Here is a 15,557-nt window from a genome sequence, read left to right as displayed (position 1 = left end):
TTGCAGTACGATGTTCTTTTTCTATCCACGTGCTCAATCTAACTTCCCTCCTAGTAGGGATTTTTATGGTATTTAGACGTGTTAAGTAAGAATTGATGACTTGGGATTAGCAGTTACATATATGGCTTGTATCAGCGTTAACTTGTTTCCTATGGTCTAAATGTCCTATAATTCAGTTGGTAGATCTATTCAGTTGAAATACTAACCATCCATAGTGACAGTTTGTCCATCTTTTGATCCTGTTTGTTTTAACTTGCATTTTAGTATGCAACCGAGGATGGACTTGTACACACAAATGACCAGGCCAGGACTCTATCCAAAGAATGGGTTTGTATTTAAGGGCCCCAGCAGTTAGACCATCCTCAGAAAAGAAGGTAAGGCTCTATGATGTGAAAGTTAAATTATAAAGGGCCAAACAAATAGAGGTCAGAAATCTCAAAGTGTTTTTTAGAAGTCAGGTGGCAGATGCCATCTTCCCTTTATGTGAGGTAAGAATGTCAGAAATCCTAGAAGGAATGGAGACTGGAATTAAGGTTGTCATCTAAGTAGATAGTATCTAAGCAACATATATGGAAATACTTTTCCATTTGGAAATTTATTCATATCATGTGGAATACAGGTTGGGTATGCTTTCTTTCTTTCTTTTGTTTTTTTTTTTAATTGAGGTAAAAACCACATAACATAAAATAAATCATTTTAAAGTATACAATTAAGTGATTTTTATCAACTCTGAAAGAAAATCCTATACCCATTAAGCAGTAGCTCCCAATTTCCCCTCCCTATAGACCCAGGCAACCAATCTGCTTCATTTCACGTTTTTGATGTTTATCCACATTGTAGTGTGTATCAGTACTTCATTCCTTTTTGTGACCGAATAATATTCCATTGTATGGCTATACCACATTTTGTTTCTTTCATTTATCTGTTGATGGGCATATGGGCTATTTCTACCTTCTGGATATTGTAAATAGTGCTGATATGAACAATTATGCACTAATATTTGAGTATTTTAAATTATTTTGGGTATATATCTAGGAGTAGAATCACTGAGTCATATGATAATTCTATCGAGTTGGTTACACTTTTTTGTCCTAGTTTCTTTTTTTTTTAAATGTTGTGGTAAAATAATACATAATGCCATTTTAATCATTTTTAAGTGTATGGTTCAGTGGCATTAAGTACATTCACATTGTTATGCAAACATTACCACCATCAACTTTTTCACCTTCTTGTACTGAAACTCTAAATACATTAAACAATCTCCTTTCCCTCTTTCCCCAGCACCCTGGGAACCGTTATTCTCTTTTCTGTTTCTATGCATTTGGCTATTCTAGGTACCTTATAAATGGTATAACACAATATTTGTCCTTTCATGACTGGCTTATTTCACTTAGCATAATGGTTTTAAGCTTCATCTGGGTATACTTTTAAATATGCTCCATTCCAAAATGATTGTGAGGTTTTTGTTGCATGTCTTTTTTCTCTTTTAAACTAAATCTAGAAGAAAGGGATCCTGATAGTTCTCCCCACCCCCCGCCCCCCATTAATCTATAAACTTCCCTTAAAGGATACTGACATTGCCTATGAGTCTCCTCAAAAGAGATAGAGTTATAAGGACATGGTCCGGAATTGGTGTGGCTTATTTCTTCATTTTTTATTATTGGGTTTGCTGAAGTTGGTTTGCTGGCGTGTCATTTTCAAATTTTGTAACCATTTTCATGGCCAAGGACCATGTGGGCTTCAACCACATGGATTCTGAATTAGAAAAGAGGTTGCCAGTGCAATGTCATCTTTGAGAAATGACAGTTATAGACTTAGCCTCTCATTCTGAAGTTGTAAAGACCCCCATCCTGGGTTGGAAGTGTTGATTCTCTGCCATTTTCAGTGAGGTTTCAAGATATCTTGGTACTATCAAAGAGCATGCCCAGATACGAGGTAGTATGAATGGGGTATTTTCTAGTCTAGTTCACAGTGATGAGAGCACATTATTCTAACCTGCTGGTGTTATTTTTGGTTCATACTTTGTCTTTTCAAATGTTCTTTATTCAACCCCTTGATGCTGTCTGTGAACTTGACAAGCATATTGTCCATATTGTAAAATGAGTATTTTGAATAAGAAATGACTAGAATTGGGGAATTCCCTGGCATTCCAGTGGTTAGAGCTCAGCGCTTTCACTGCCGGGACCTGGGTTTGATCCCTGGTCAGGGAACTAAGATCCTGCATGCCGTGCAGTGTAGCCAAAACAAAGCAAACGAACAAAAAAATCTGACTAGAAGTGGAACCTTTTGAAATTACATTAGAAATGTCCTAAATTGACTATGACCATTACTCAATACCTCTGTTTCTATCTTATGTATTGTATATTTGGGATCATGATAGGATAACATATCAGCTGCTTTGTTAAAATCCAGACTTTTGCATTTTCTTATAACATCAGATTAATCTGCCTTTATATTGAGGATTTTTAAAAATTCACATCGAGTACTATGTGAAATACTGAACATAAGTTATCTCATTTAGTTAACAACCCTGGGAAGTAAGGATCATAAACGTATTGTGTGCTTATTATAAAGAATTTGGAACATATAGACAGGTACAAGGAAATCACTAATAATCCCACCATCCAGAAATAACCACAGTGAATAGTTCCTTTCAGCTCCTTTTTTTGTATGCCCTCAAGGAACTTTAGACCTGTTTTTTTCCCCTTAACCTTATATTGTGACTGTATATTTATATATTTTTTCTCCTCATCCATATGAATATCAAATTCATCGTCACCAGTCATCTTTGACACCAATAGAGTGGCTTACACTCTGAGAGCACTTTTATATCTGCAGTCTCCTTTGAGTTTTACCACAGCCCTGTGAGGTATCAGGACAGGTACCCTGACCCCATTTGACAGCTGAGATGAAATCCAGAGAGATTAGACAACTTTCACAGAGTCATACAGCTAGTGACCAAGCTGATAAAAAGACCGATAACTTCTAGCTTCAGTCTTGGTGCTCTTTTCCTTTGGGCAAATAAGAGCACAGCAGAGTAAGTGCTTGCATTGAACTGAACAGTGACCGAAAATATATGTCTACATCCTAATCCCTGGAACCTGTGACTTTTGCCTTACATGGCAAAAGATATAAATTAAGGATCTTGAGAGGAGGAGTTTATTTTGGATTACCTGTGTGGGCCCTAAGTGCAATTGCAAGAAAGAGGCAGAAAGAGATCAGGTAGACACATATAAGAGAGGAGGTGGAAGTGTAACTACAGAGAAAGAGATTGGAATGATGTGGACACAAGCCAAGGAACACCTGCAGCCACCAGAAGCTGGAAGAAGCCAAGAGTAGATTATTTCCTACAGCCTCTGGAGGGTGTGCAACCTGGCTGACACCTTGATTTCTGACGTCTGGCCTCCAGAATTGTAAGAATAAATTTATGCTGTTTTAAGCAACCAAACTGTGGTAATTTGTTATAGCAGCCACAGGAAACTAATACAGTGCTCTAAACATTTATTGAAAGAACAGTGTCACTGCTGGTTATAGAATCAGATAAGGGTAGCCAAAGCCCATGGTGAGGTCTGGTAAAAAGTCACACTGGGGCTTCCCTGGTGGCGCAGTGGTTAAGAATCCACCTGCCAATGCAGGGGACACGGGTTTGAGCCCTGGTCCGGGAAGATCCCACATGCCGCGGAGCCTGTGCACCACAACTACTGAAGCCCGTGCACCTAGAGCCCGTGCTCTGCAACAAGAGAAGCCACCGCAATGAGAAGCCCGCACACCGCAACGAAGAGTAGCCCCCGCTCACCACAACTAGAGAAAGCCCGCGCGCAGCAACAAAGACCCAACACAGCCAAAAATAAATAAATAAATAAATAAATAAATAAATAAATAAAATAAAAACGTCACACTATCTGTCTTCTCATGTAGCCTTGTCCTCTCACACCAGCCAATATTTGTTGACTGCCCCAAGAATTACTGTAGATATGCCTCTTTTTTTTATCATAAAAGACCCCCAAGGACAGCTCACAGTCTATTAAAGATGCCCAAGTTTCCCTCCAGAGAAGGAGATTGTGATGGCTGGCTGGAAAGAATGCCTCCTCAGACGGCCAGGGTTCTGGTACCCCCCACTTTCACTGTGAGTTCCAAGTCTCATACTCCTAGGATCTCAAAGGGGCAGGGTCAGCTCATAAATTTAAATCTGTCAACAAGTGCTTCTTAACTATATTTACAACTATATTTTGCATACATACGGAGATGATAATTCTTTAGAGGTGACATTTCCCTTCTCTAAAAATTGGGAAAAAAATCTCTTCTACATATGTAACATTTTTGGGGGGTGAGAATTAGGTGGATTAATGAGTATAACGTTATACAAACTATAAAGTTCTTTACGTATACAAATAACTATTTTGTTGCTATGATCACAATAATCATTACACGGGCAATGTTTTTGACTACTATCTACATTTCAGACGTTATTCAGATTTCACCAGTATTTCCATTAATGTCCTTTTTCTATTCCAGGATCCAGTCTAGGATTTCACATTTAGTTGGCCTGTCTCCTTAGCGTCCTCTGCTCTGTGTTAGTTTCTCAGTCTTTGCTTATTTTCTAGACCTTGACAGTTCCGAATTAATGCTGCTTTTGAAGTCTTATGGGCTGTCCTTTAGTTTGAGTTTGTTTAATGTTTTTCTTGTGATTAGGCTGGGGTAGTGGGTGTTAGGAAAGAATACACAGAGGTGAAGAGCCCCTCTCATGAGATCTCGTGATACGTAATATCTGTTGTGCTATTACCCACATGACCTCCCTGGTGGTATTAATTTCATCATTTGGTAAATGGCTTCATCCATTCAGGCTGTCCTAGCGCAATTCGATTTCTCACAGTTCTGAAAGCTGGGAAGTCAAGATAAAGTGTTTATAGTTTTCTTTGCTTTTTTTGTGAAAACTTTTGTCTGTATACTAGGTATTTTTGGAGATTCTTGCAATATATTAAGCCTGGTGTTCTCACAACAGCTAAATTTTATGCAAAAAACAAAACAAAACAAAAAATCTCCATGTAACTCATTTGAAGAGTGTTTTTTTGTTTTTTGTTTTTTGTTTTATGGCACAACTTTTTTTTTTTTTTTTTTTTTTTAACTTTTGGGTTTATTTATTTATTTATTTATGGCTGCGTTGGCTCTTCGTTTCTGTGCGAGGGCTTTCTCTAGTTGCGGCAAGTGGGGGCCACTCTTCATCGCGGTGCGCGGGCCTCTTGTTATCGCGGTCTCTCTTGTTGCGGAGCACAGGCTCCAGACGCGCAGGCTCAGTAGTTGTGGCTCACGGGCCTAGTCGCTCCGTGGCATGTGGGATCTTCCCAGACCAGGGCTCGAACCCGTGTGCCCTGCATTGGCAGGCAGATTCTCAACCACTGCGCCACCAGGGAAGCCCCTGAAGAGTGTTTTTTATACTTGGTCTCTTAAGTGTATAGTTTAGATTACTTTGTGGATTGAAAAATCTTTTTATTTTATTTTTTGGATCAATATTTTAGTTTTTGGCCAAAAAATTCAAGGTATCTTTTGTTTGTTTTTGTTTGCTTGATTTTAGAGATTTCGGTTTTGTTTTGTTTTTTAAATATTTATTTATTTATTTATTTATTATTTATTTATTTTTCTGCACCTGGGTCTTGGGCACCCAGGGTCTTCGTTGCGGCATGTGGGATCTTTAGTTGCGACATGCAAACTCTTAGTTGCGGCATGTGGGATCTAGTTCCCTAATCAGGGATTGAACCTGGTCTCTCTGCATTGGGAGCATGGAGTCTTAGCCCCTGGACCACCAGAGAAGTCCCTCAAGGTATCTTTTGGATAAAAAAAGCAGCTTTCAAAATTAGACAAAACTTCTGTCTTCCTCCTCCAACTAGTATTATAAAAATGGGCAAGAACAACAGATAAATGCTGATTCTATTGATTTAAATGACCAACAGGCTTTCTTTGATGAAAGAATCTTGAGTTATGGGTTTTATTTTATCTTTAATATAAGGAAGAAGAAACTGTTCTTCTGTCCTAACAAAAAAATCTCACCTATGAATTATACTTTTCAGAAAAGAGGTGTCAGAATTACTGGGAGGAAATAAAATATTACAACTAATCAGAATTGCAAGCTTTTTTTTTAAGGGGTTTAGGTTCATTCCATAGGGCATAACAACAGTTGGTGAAATCCAGATATCTTAAAAGAATTCTTTGTACATAGTACTTTTAATGACAGTTTAGTGCAAAATACAACATTGTATGTTTTAACACAGACCTTACTAGAAAGGAAAGACTGATATGTGGATACTTGCAGTTGTAGCTTCAAAATTGTCTTTGCATAATAGTGTTTGCTTTTCTGCAGCTAAAGGGGAATAGGAAACATTTTCTCCTTATTTGTCTGAGATTTTCTATTTTTTGCTGGCAGCTAGGAATGTGCTCATTGCTAAATGCTAAAATTCCATTGGATACCACTTGGATTAAAAGGCAGGTCTTTTAATTTCTTCTGAACTCTTCCACATTTTGACAAAATATGAAGGTATAATTTTCAGCATCTACAATGGTTTCCTACTAGAATACTAATAGTATGGGCTGAGAATGAGGAAGGTGGAATTCATTGACTCTGATAACAGACAGGTCCAGAGTTGACTGACTTGGCTGGATCCAAGGGCTCACTCTCAGCCAAACTCTCTCCATGATGTACCCTCAGCAACTCCTGCCTTCCCACCCTTCCATTGCAAGTCCAGAGGAAGCCAGGAATTCAGTGTCACTGGCCCCACTTTAAGTCCATCTCTGAAACCACTGTGGCCAAGGACATGCAGGGCTCTTATTGGCTATATCTGGGTCACTTGTTGGGCTCAGCAGTAAAGTTGCCTCTTTATGGCCTTGAGATTGGGTGACGGGCAGTCATTTAAGGAAAATCTGTTGCTTTTGCCAAAAGGAGGACAAAATAGTTATTGGGCAATAATGTTGTTGGGTCACTGATAGAGATTTTCTTGTCTGTACCGGGGAGGAGGTTTCAATGCATAATGTTTAAAGCTAAATGTTAACTATGGTCACTTTGTAAACCACATTTTAAAAACGAATTCTAACAAATAAATGTTTCTCTGTTCTTAAAGTACCTGAATCTAAATCTGTACCAATTTTGGAATCTGTTCTAAAAGCAAATCTAGTCTTAACCACAGTTACAAACTGGCCATATGAATAAGGCTGAACTCTGAACAGCTATCTTTATTTCTATCTTCATTTCTGTTTCTCATTTACATGTCAGAGTATACACATGCCTAGTTACAGTTTTCATTTTAAAGATTTCGTGTGGTGTATAAGTAAAGTAGCACAGTGGAACCAATTTACATTCAAATTCTAGATCTTCCAATTATTGGCTTAATTGCTCTGTGCCTCAGTTTCCCCATCTGTAAAGTGGGGATAACATGGTAATATAATAGGGTGGTTGTAAGGATGAAATAATCCACATAAAGGTGGCTTTTATCGATTAGTCACTGACATGTAGAGCTCATGATTGCTACAGTGTCAGTGTCATTCCTCAGTGCTTCTTTTTTTTCTGGCCGCCCCACACGGCATGTGGGAACTTAGTGCCCAGACCAGGGATCGAACTTGCGCCCCTTGCATTGGAAGCGAGGAATCCTAACAACTGGACTGCCAGGGAAGTCCCCTTTCAGTGCTTCTTACTGATACAAATATTCTTGTTTGAAAATTTTTTTAATTTCTTATACTAGAATTTAATTTAAAATTTTTGTCTTAATGGTTTAATTTATTTTTAAAATGGTATTAAACCTCTAGTATCAGTAAAATGTTCTGATAACTCGGGGACCCAGAATAAGGAATGAGGAGAATAGTCTCTTCACAAAAGAGTTAAGTGGGGAGGTGAAAACACACACATTATCCCATGCATGATAATACAAAGGGTAGGGTATTGTGGAAATGCCAATTATCACATAAACTTCACTTGTCAGCACTGTATTCCCTGAGAATCTGCTGTGTAAATCCCAATTACGTCTGTGTAAAATAAAAATTTGGACTACCTAAAGGCTTTTTCAGACCGTTTAGAATTCAGAATCTCTTTTTTTATGGCTACTAAGAATTGTAAAATTTAGAGACTATAATTTTTCCTTTTGTTCATTTTTTTCAGTGTTTGAAAGATGTATGGTGATCCTGAAACCTTCAGACATAAGACAACTTCTAGCAACTTCAGGAGAAGTTTGTCTACACTCAGGCTGCAGTATTTTCAGCAAACATGATTGGACAGTGGGCCTGTGCCCTATCTTTTGGTGGAGTGAAAAATTTGAGCCAGTGAAGCCAAATTCTTATTGCAAGCAGCATGCTTGGCTCCTTGCTGATTGCAAATAGGCATTTAAAATGCGAATTTGAAATCGGGTGTCTCCATTACTACCAGCTAACGTGGCATCATAGGTGTTTCCTAAGTTTTAAGTCTTGGGGGAAAAAAAAACCACTCCACTAGTGTCTACTATCTCCATCAGGAACTCTGTTATGGAAGCTTCATTTTTGTGTGTTCCAACTCTTTTCTCCCCATCTCCTGCATAATCACGTGCTCTTCCCAAGTAACTCAAGAATAAGGTCCTGGAATACTTAAGTCACAAACTTACAAAAAGAAATAAAACTAATATTTTCCCAGTCTCTTGGCCATCACAGTGTCTTACAGTCAAAAGCCACCAAAACTATTTTTAAAACACCTTGGAAGAAGTGAGAAGAAATGGCACACCCACCACAAAACATACATAGTTAAAATGTTGGATTTTTTTCTCAGTAGGTATCAGTTGTAAATAAGAATGAACTAGGGGCCAAAATGTAAAACCAAAAATGAAGCAGCTACGTGTAGTTAGTAATTTCTAGTTTGAATTGTAATTGAATATTATGGCTTCATATGTATTATTTTATATTGTACCATTCCCATTATTGATGGTTTGGACTTTAATAAGGAATTCCATAGTTTTTAATATCACAAAAATGAGATATTTGAACAGTGTATTCTAGAAAGCAATATACTAACTAAAGTGAATGCTTGTATATATTAAGATAGCCTTAAAACTTTTTCTCTAATGCCTTAACTGTCAAATAATTAAAACTTTTAAAAGCATAGGGTTATAGTCAGCATGCTAGACTGAGAGGTAAACACTGATGTGGTGAGAACAGGTACTAACGCTGTCAGTGTTTAGCACTATGTGTTTAGCTGTGTTTATGCTCCAAAAGTGCAATATTAGACACTAGCTAGATAGTACTGCTGCCTTGTGTAACTCCAAAGAGGAAACAGGATTTGATTAACTGAGTGCACATGTTTCTTTAATTTACTCATATTGTCCTTAGCTTGGATGCAATGCCATGCAGATTTATGTGGCTGCTATTTTTATTTACTTTGCATTACTTTAACACCTTGAATGGAGAGCCAAACATTCCCTCTTCACTGACCAGCAATGGCCCTTTAACTGCAGTAGGAGAAATAAAAAGAAAAAAGAAAAACCATTTTGTGTGAAAATTGGTGATAACTGGCACTTAAGATCAGAAAAATAGTTCTTTATACTTGGCTACCTTAAGATGCTGTCTGCCCAAAGCTCTGAAAGACTTTAAGATAGGCAGTAATACTACAATACTACTGAGTTTTTGTAGAATTGTTACATTTGATAATAAAACTTGCCTGTTTAATCTCCATGTTTGCATTCTGTTTTGTTATTAGAAGACTTAAGGGTAATGGTGGAAGGGTGTGGTGGGTAAAGCCTTTTTTTCCTGAGGTGGTAGGATATTTACCTAAGTTACTATAAGTATTTGTAAAAGCTATCAATGATTAATGCACTTCAGATACAGATCAAACAACCATCCTTAGAACATAAATCACTGAGACTTTGATTTTGAAATTCTTAAGTTATGGTAGTGATAGATAGATACTAATATGTGGTCCTTGCATCTTATTACTAGAGCTTTATTTGCTTGACAATTTGAAAACCTATTCAAGCCACATAAGCCTTTTTTTTTTTAAGGATTTTTTTTAAATTAATTAATTAATTAATTTTTGGCTGCGTTGGGTCTTCGTTGCTGCGCCCGGGCTTTCTCTAGTTGCAGCGAGCGGGGGCTGCTCTTCGTTTTGGTGCGCAGGCTTCTTATTGCAGTGGCTTCTCGTTGCGGAGCATGGGATCTAGTCGCCCGGGCTTCAGTAGTTGTAGCACGTGGGCTTCAGTAGTTGTAGCACGCGGGCTCAGTAGTTGTGGTGCACAGGCTTAGTTGCTCCGCGGCATGTGGGATCTTCCCAGACCGGGGCTCGAACCCGAGTCCCCTGCAATGGCAGGCGGATTCTTAACCACTGTGCCACCAGGGAGGTCCAAGCCATTTCTTAAAAGCCATATAATAAGAGCTAGAACTTTAGTGTTTCTGAATCCCACATGCTCCTCCTTTATTCCAATCACTCTCTTAGCTAAGGCTGAGTTCTCCAATATTCTCTCTAAGCCAAATTTCTTTAGGACCCTGGTTAAGTCTTGTGTGACTTACACCACTTTAGAGTTACATATATTGTCAGTATCACTTATTTGATGTATATACTCTATTGAGTTCAATTCCAGATTTAGGCTATAACCTCAAGGGCAGCAAGTACCTGTATTTCCCTCAATGTCTAGTACATTTCTACATACATGTTCTTGTTAAGCATTCACCAAATTAAGTTTAGTTCACCTGGACAGTTTTTCAGTCTCAGTCCTTGCCAATGTCATTTATAAAAATGAAGCAATTTCTTTCAATTTTGTGCTTCAGCTTTGGGTCTCTGTTATCTGCGAGGAGGCAACAGAGCTCTCGGGGCAAGCTGAGGTTCTGCTGCACGTTCCTTTGCGCTTTGATGTCTCTGGCAGGCATTTAACATTGTCCAGGCTATTCCTTGCCTTCAAGAAAAACAGGTTGCGTGGACTAAGGGGATTTCCTATTTACCTCCTTGAAATAGCACCTCATGTAGCTGCCCTCCTCATGGCAGAAAAGGAACACAGGCAGTCAGGAGGGTATGGAATTGAGTAAAGCTGGTGGGGAAGGAAGAGAGTGAGAATAGAACGGACTTGAATATATTAAAAAATCTTAAAGGTCCACCTCTTTGGTTTATAGTTGATTTCACAACTTCTCTTCCTCTCTCTGCTTCCCCTAGCTCTTTGGGGAAAAATTTTTTTAACATGTACAAAAATAGAATAATGACCACCATGTCTCTTTCCAGCTTCAACAATTATGAACTCAAAGCCAATCATTCCTATAGATTATGTAATCAATTGTATAATCTGTTATATATAGGATTATGTGTAATTATATAGATTATCCATATTCCTTTCCACTTTCCCCACTGCTGTATTATTTTGAAGCAAATTCTTTGGGTCATGATTAAAATGGAGTTCCAGGTTTAAAACTGGGCCACGGTAGGAAGTGCTCTTATTGAGAAGAGGAAAAGGATAAATAGGACTGAACTGGTGGAAGTAATTCAGTTTCCGGATGTCTTCTGTTTCAGGTTGAATCTCTACAGTTGTGCTCAGTACTCCATTCCCTAGCCCATGTGCTAATATGAGACACAGACTAGACAGGAGGTGATGTAAACTTTGAGGACTGGAAGGCCACCAGGGTGAAATTCAGGAGTGAGAGCACTGAGTGGGTGCCATAGGGAGAAACTGTTTTTTGACATTTTTGCTGCCTCCTTTGTGTTATGTGAGATCTTGAAGGCCAAGATCCCAAGGTGTAGCCTGAGGGATAAAAGGTTCAGAAACAAACAGCCTGACTTGCCCCTAGCTTAGACCTAAGTTAAAGGGCAAATGTCCTTATTTCAGTGTACTTCCCCTCAATTCCTTTATGTGGAAGGTGGAGGGATATTTCGGGCCAAAACCCAAGCTGGTAATCATTACCTTGGCAGAGAATACTATAAGCTACAACCAAAAAAACCACCAAGAATATGTGTGATCAACAATAAAAAGCATTGTATTGGTTAAATGAATCTTCACAACAACCTATTACAGTAGGTACCACTATTATTATTTTTATAGACCAGGAAATGAAGGGTAGGTTAAGTAACACATGTCACAGTTGCACAGAAAGTACAGGAAAGGATCTAGACTATAAAGATCTGGATACAGGTTGATGTGATTAGTGCTCTCCTAATTGCTTCTTAGCTGCTCTGGCTCTTTTCCTAGCATTGCACAAATACAGTCCATCGTTACAGAGTCACAGAGTAGGGCTTCATAGTGTTCCTTTGGTCTGCCTTTTTACTTTATTGCCAGTATGCCATTAATTCAGCTGCTGAATTATTCAATAGCTATGTATTTTTGCTGTACTAAAAGTGAATGTTGATAAATGGGTAACAAAGCTGCTTATTACAGACTCGAATTTGAGCCAGTGTTTTATAATGCATATAAAGCCAATATGATAGTAGAGTTAAACACTAGAAACAATTTTTTTTAAAAAATCAATGTGGAATTCTCAGCTGGTTCTGGACGGTTCTCATCCTGTGTGTGTGTGTGTGTGTGTGTGTGTGTGTGTGTGTGTGTGTGTGTGTGTGTGTGTGTGAGAGAGAGAGAGAGAGATTCATCCTTCCTTACCTGATGGTGTTTCTCATGATTTCTTCCTCAGCCACCTTCTCTATCTGTTCTCTGGGCAACCTCATTAATTTACTTCCACACGCTTCTTTGGAGCTACCGGCTTCTAAACCCAACAATGCAATAGATATTTCCATTTGGAGGTGTCCCTGGGCGTTTCAATTTCAACATGTTAAAAAAGAACATATCTTTCTGTGTCCAAAAACCTGCTGGTCCTTGTGTTCTCTTTACTTCAGGAACCAGCACCCCATACCACCAGGTATTAAAGGTAAGAAAGCCATTCTTAACTTCCTTTCCTCACCATCCTAGTCATCAGTAACTCTCACCAGTTCTTTGCCTCAGTATTGGATTCTTTGTATCAAATTCTGCTTTCCTCTATTGCCAGTATGCTTTTTTAAAAGAACAATCTTTTAAATTAAAAACACAGATCTGATTACATGTTTTTTAAACCACTTTACTGAGGTATTATTGAGATATAAAAAGCTGTACTTATTTAGCATACACAACTTGGTGAGTCCTTGGAGGTAAGTCTACACTAGTGAAACCATCACCATAATCAATGCCACCAATATCTATTACCTCCAAAAATTTCCTCCCACCCTCTTTATTTTTTGTGTGCATGTGTGATAAGAACACAACAAAGTGATTATGTGCCCTTAAAATCTTTTTATTAAAGGTTTCCATTTGCTGTAGGAAAAAATACCCAAATGTACGACTGCATGCTATTGCATGAGCTGACTCTTGCCTACCTCTTGAGCTTTTTTCAAGGCACTCTTCCTCTCACGCTCTACACTTTGTTGTACTTTTTCCAGTTCTTTGCAGGAGTGATGCACTTTTTGTTTCCTCTGCCTGAAACACATTTTCTTCCTGTTATTCCTCTCTTCACTGACTAAGTGCTATGCAGAAATCTTACTTTCTAAGGAAGGCCTTTCGTGACTCACTAGACTCTGTAAGATCTCCCTATAATCTGCTCCCCATGTTGTAACTTCCATCAAGGTAAAATGTGTCTTCTTTCCCCCTGTATCCTTAGTGACTAGCCAGCCCTTGGGATATATACAATAAATATCTATTGAATGAATTAATGTATGTTCATTCCTGCAGGTGAAAGCTAATGTGCTTTATACAGTTTTCTTTTAGAGTTGTTTACAAATTTAAATGTTAAAAATCAAAAATTGTTTTTCTTTAGCACCGTTTAAAAATGTTTAAAATGTTAGTATTAATCTAGTTATTAATAGTATGCTTTTTACACTGAGGTACAAATTCAGAGAGTTGCATTTCACATTGATAGACACATCCAAAGAGAGAGTTTGGTGTGAAATTTACCTAAACATGATTTCGGCTGCTTCTGCCATCTCCAGGACTCATAGTACTACTGGCTTTTCAGGGTCCTATTCTCAACCAGAGTGCCTATCTAGGATTCTAACAAGATTTTTAAAATATATCTATATTTAAATCATGTCATAATTGATGAACAGGTTTTTGTTTTTTTATTGTATTAAAAAAGTATATCATGGCCATTACTCTGTTACACATATATTGTTATGGTGATAAGTCATAATTGGTGGGAAATATTTTTCCCCCCACAATCACTGTATGCTTTTGGTTTTAAGATACCTAGACTTTGGAAGTGTGATTAGTCCTCCAAACAGCAGGTCTAGATATGCCCAGTCAATCATCTGCACTGGCTGGTTGACTAAGAAGCAGTTCAATGGCAGCTCCAGGACTGCACTAGACCCATCCAGTTCTACCTGGAGCCCTTTGTAGGGTGGGAAGACAGCAGAAGCAATTTCATGTATCAGGGCATTAGGAATGGCAGATTCTTTCCTGAATTAATAATTGAGGTACTCAGAATCCATCTGCTATCTAACTACCTTTCCTCTATCGTGAGAAAGAATTCAGTCTGTTATTTACATGTGCCCAGAAGGCCTAAGAGTGATCAATGCTAGGGAGCTCCTAGCACTGAGGGGGCAGTCTCAATCCATAAATAGGGTCAACAGAGGAACAAAAAATCAAACCAAAAGTAGGATACTCAATTAAATGGAAATTTCAAATAAACAACAAATAATTTTTAGCTTAAGTCTGGCCCAAATATTGCATGGAACATATTATACTAAAGTGTCCTATATTACCTGGCAATTCTAACAGTCAATTCAACTAAATTTCACAAATATTTGGAGGGCTTACTTATCTGAAAGAAGAGAGGATGGAAACTTGGTCCAAAGTCAGCAACCTTTGTCTACTAAAATAGCTTTGCCTGGGAAAATCTTGATAATAGGCCGCTTAGTACCAACAATGTTTTTCTTTATTTACGAATATTATTTCATATGATCAATTTGGTAAGAAAAAAGTCTCTTCCTGGAGGAGTTTTAACTGTAGGAAAAAAACGTACTTTAGAAAATGTCCTAAGATGCTTAATATGTTAATTCAAAAATATCTAAATAGAACACACATTGTTCAATGTGTCCCACTAGGGAGGATTATATGGTTCCCAGTTTGACTCTGTTGGTTTATATGATTGCAGTTCTCCCAGTCAGTGGAAAAGGAAGACAGCAGATCCTTATGAGTGATAATAGAGCAAATATACTCAGGAGGCACTGACGCATAGCTTCAAACAATGAGGAAGAAGTGAGGCCTGCTTGAGAAATAACTGCAGGAGCAACTGACAGTGTAGCCCCTTATCCCCTTTTTTACAGAAAAGGCATAGAAAAAAATTAATCCATAGTCACAAGTAGAACTAGTGACAAGCTAAGACAAAACGGCTTCAAATCATAGTTCTCGTTGATAGTGCAAAATATACAGCTTATCACGTTGGTCTTCTAAGACACCCACAGCTAATACTATTGTCAACAACTTTTAAGTCAGTTACCAAAATATTTGTCTACAATGTGTTTCAAAGAGTTGAAAGAATGGTATAAAACATTACCAAAATACAAGCCAGGATATAATGGTGGTAAGAGTGTTATGCGTTTTCAAAGATGAATTGATCAT

At 38.1% G+C, this 15,557-nt stretch overlaps 1 protein-coding gene across 16 annotated transcripts in view; it reads left to right on the top strand.

Moving 5' to 3' along the window:
• ESRP1 (epithelial splicing regulatory protein 1) overlaps positions 1-9,676 on the top strand; it is a 58,807-nt gene extending 49,131 nt beyond the window's left edge. For 8 of the 16 annotated variants that reach the window (XR_005017019.1, XM_036830245.1, XM_036830253.1 and 5 more), the window contains 2 exons: positions 265-374; positions 8,141-9,667. Coding sequence is in view for 12 of the 16 variants with exons in the window: in XM_036830245.1 (XP_036686140.1) it covers positions 265-355 (91 nt within the window). In the remaining 4 variants the exon portion in view is untranslated. Of the gene's footprint in view, positions 1-264; positions 375-8,140 lie in introns of those variants that run through there. The other 8 variants (XR_005017022.1, XR_005017020.1, XM_036830256.1 and 5 more) reach the window with 4 other exon arrangements.
• The last annotated feature ends 5,881 nt before the right edge of the window (positions 9,677-15,557 follow it).

This window comes from Balaenoptera musculus, chromosome 17, assembly GCF_009873245.2.
Source record: "Balaenoptera musculus isolate JJ_BM4_2016_0621 chromosome 17, mBalMus1.pri.v3, whole genome shotgun sequence".
In the NCBI taxonomy this organism is placed as follows: domain Eukaryota; kingdom Metazoa; phylum Chordata; class Mammalia; order Artiodactyla; family Balaenopteridae; genus Balaenoptera; species Balaenoptera musculus.
Note: the sequence above shows the minus strand (reverse complement) of the source record. Positions and strands in the feature narration are given on the sequence as shown.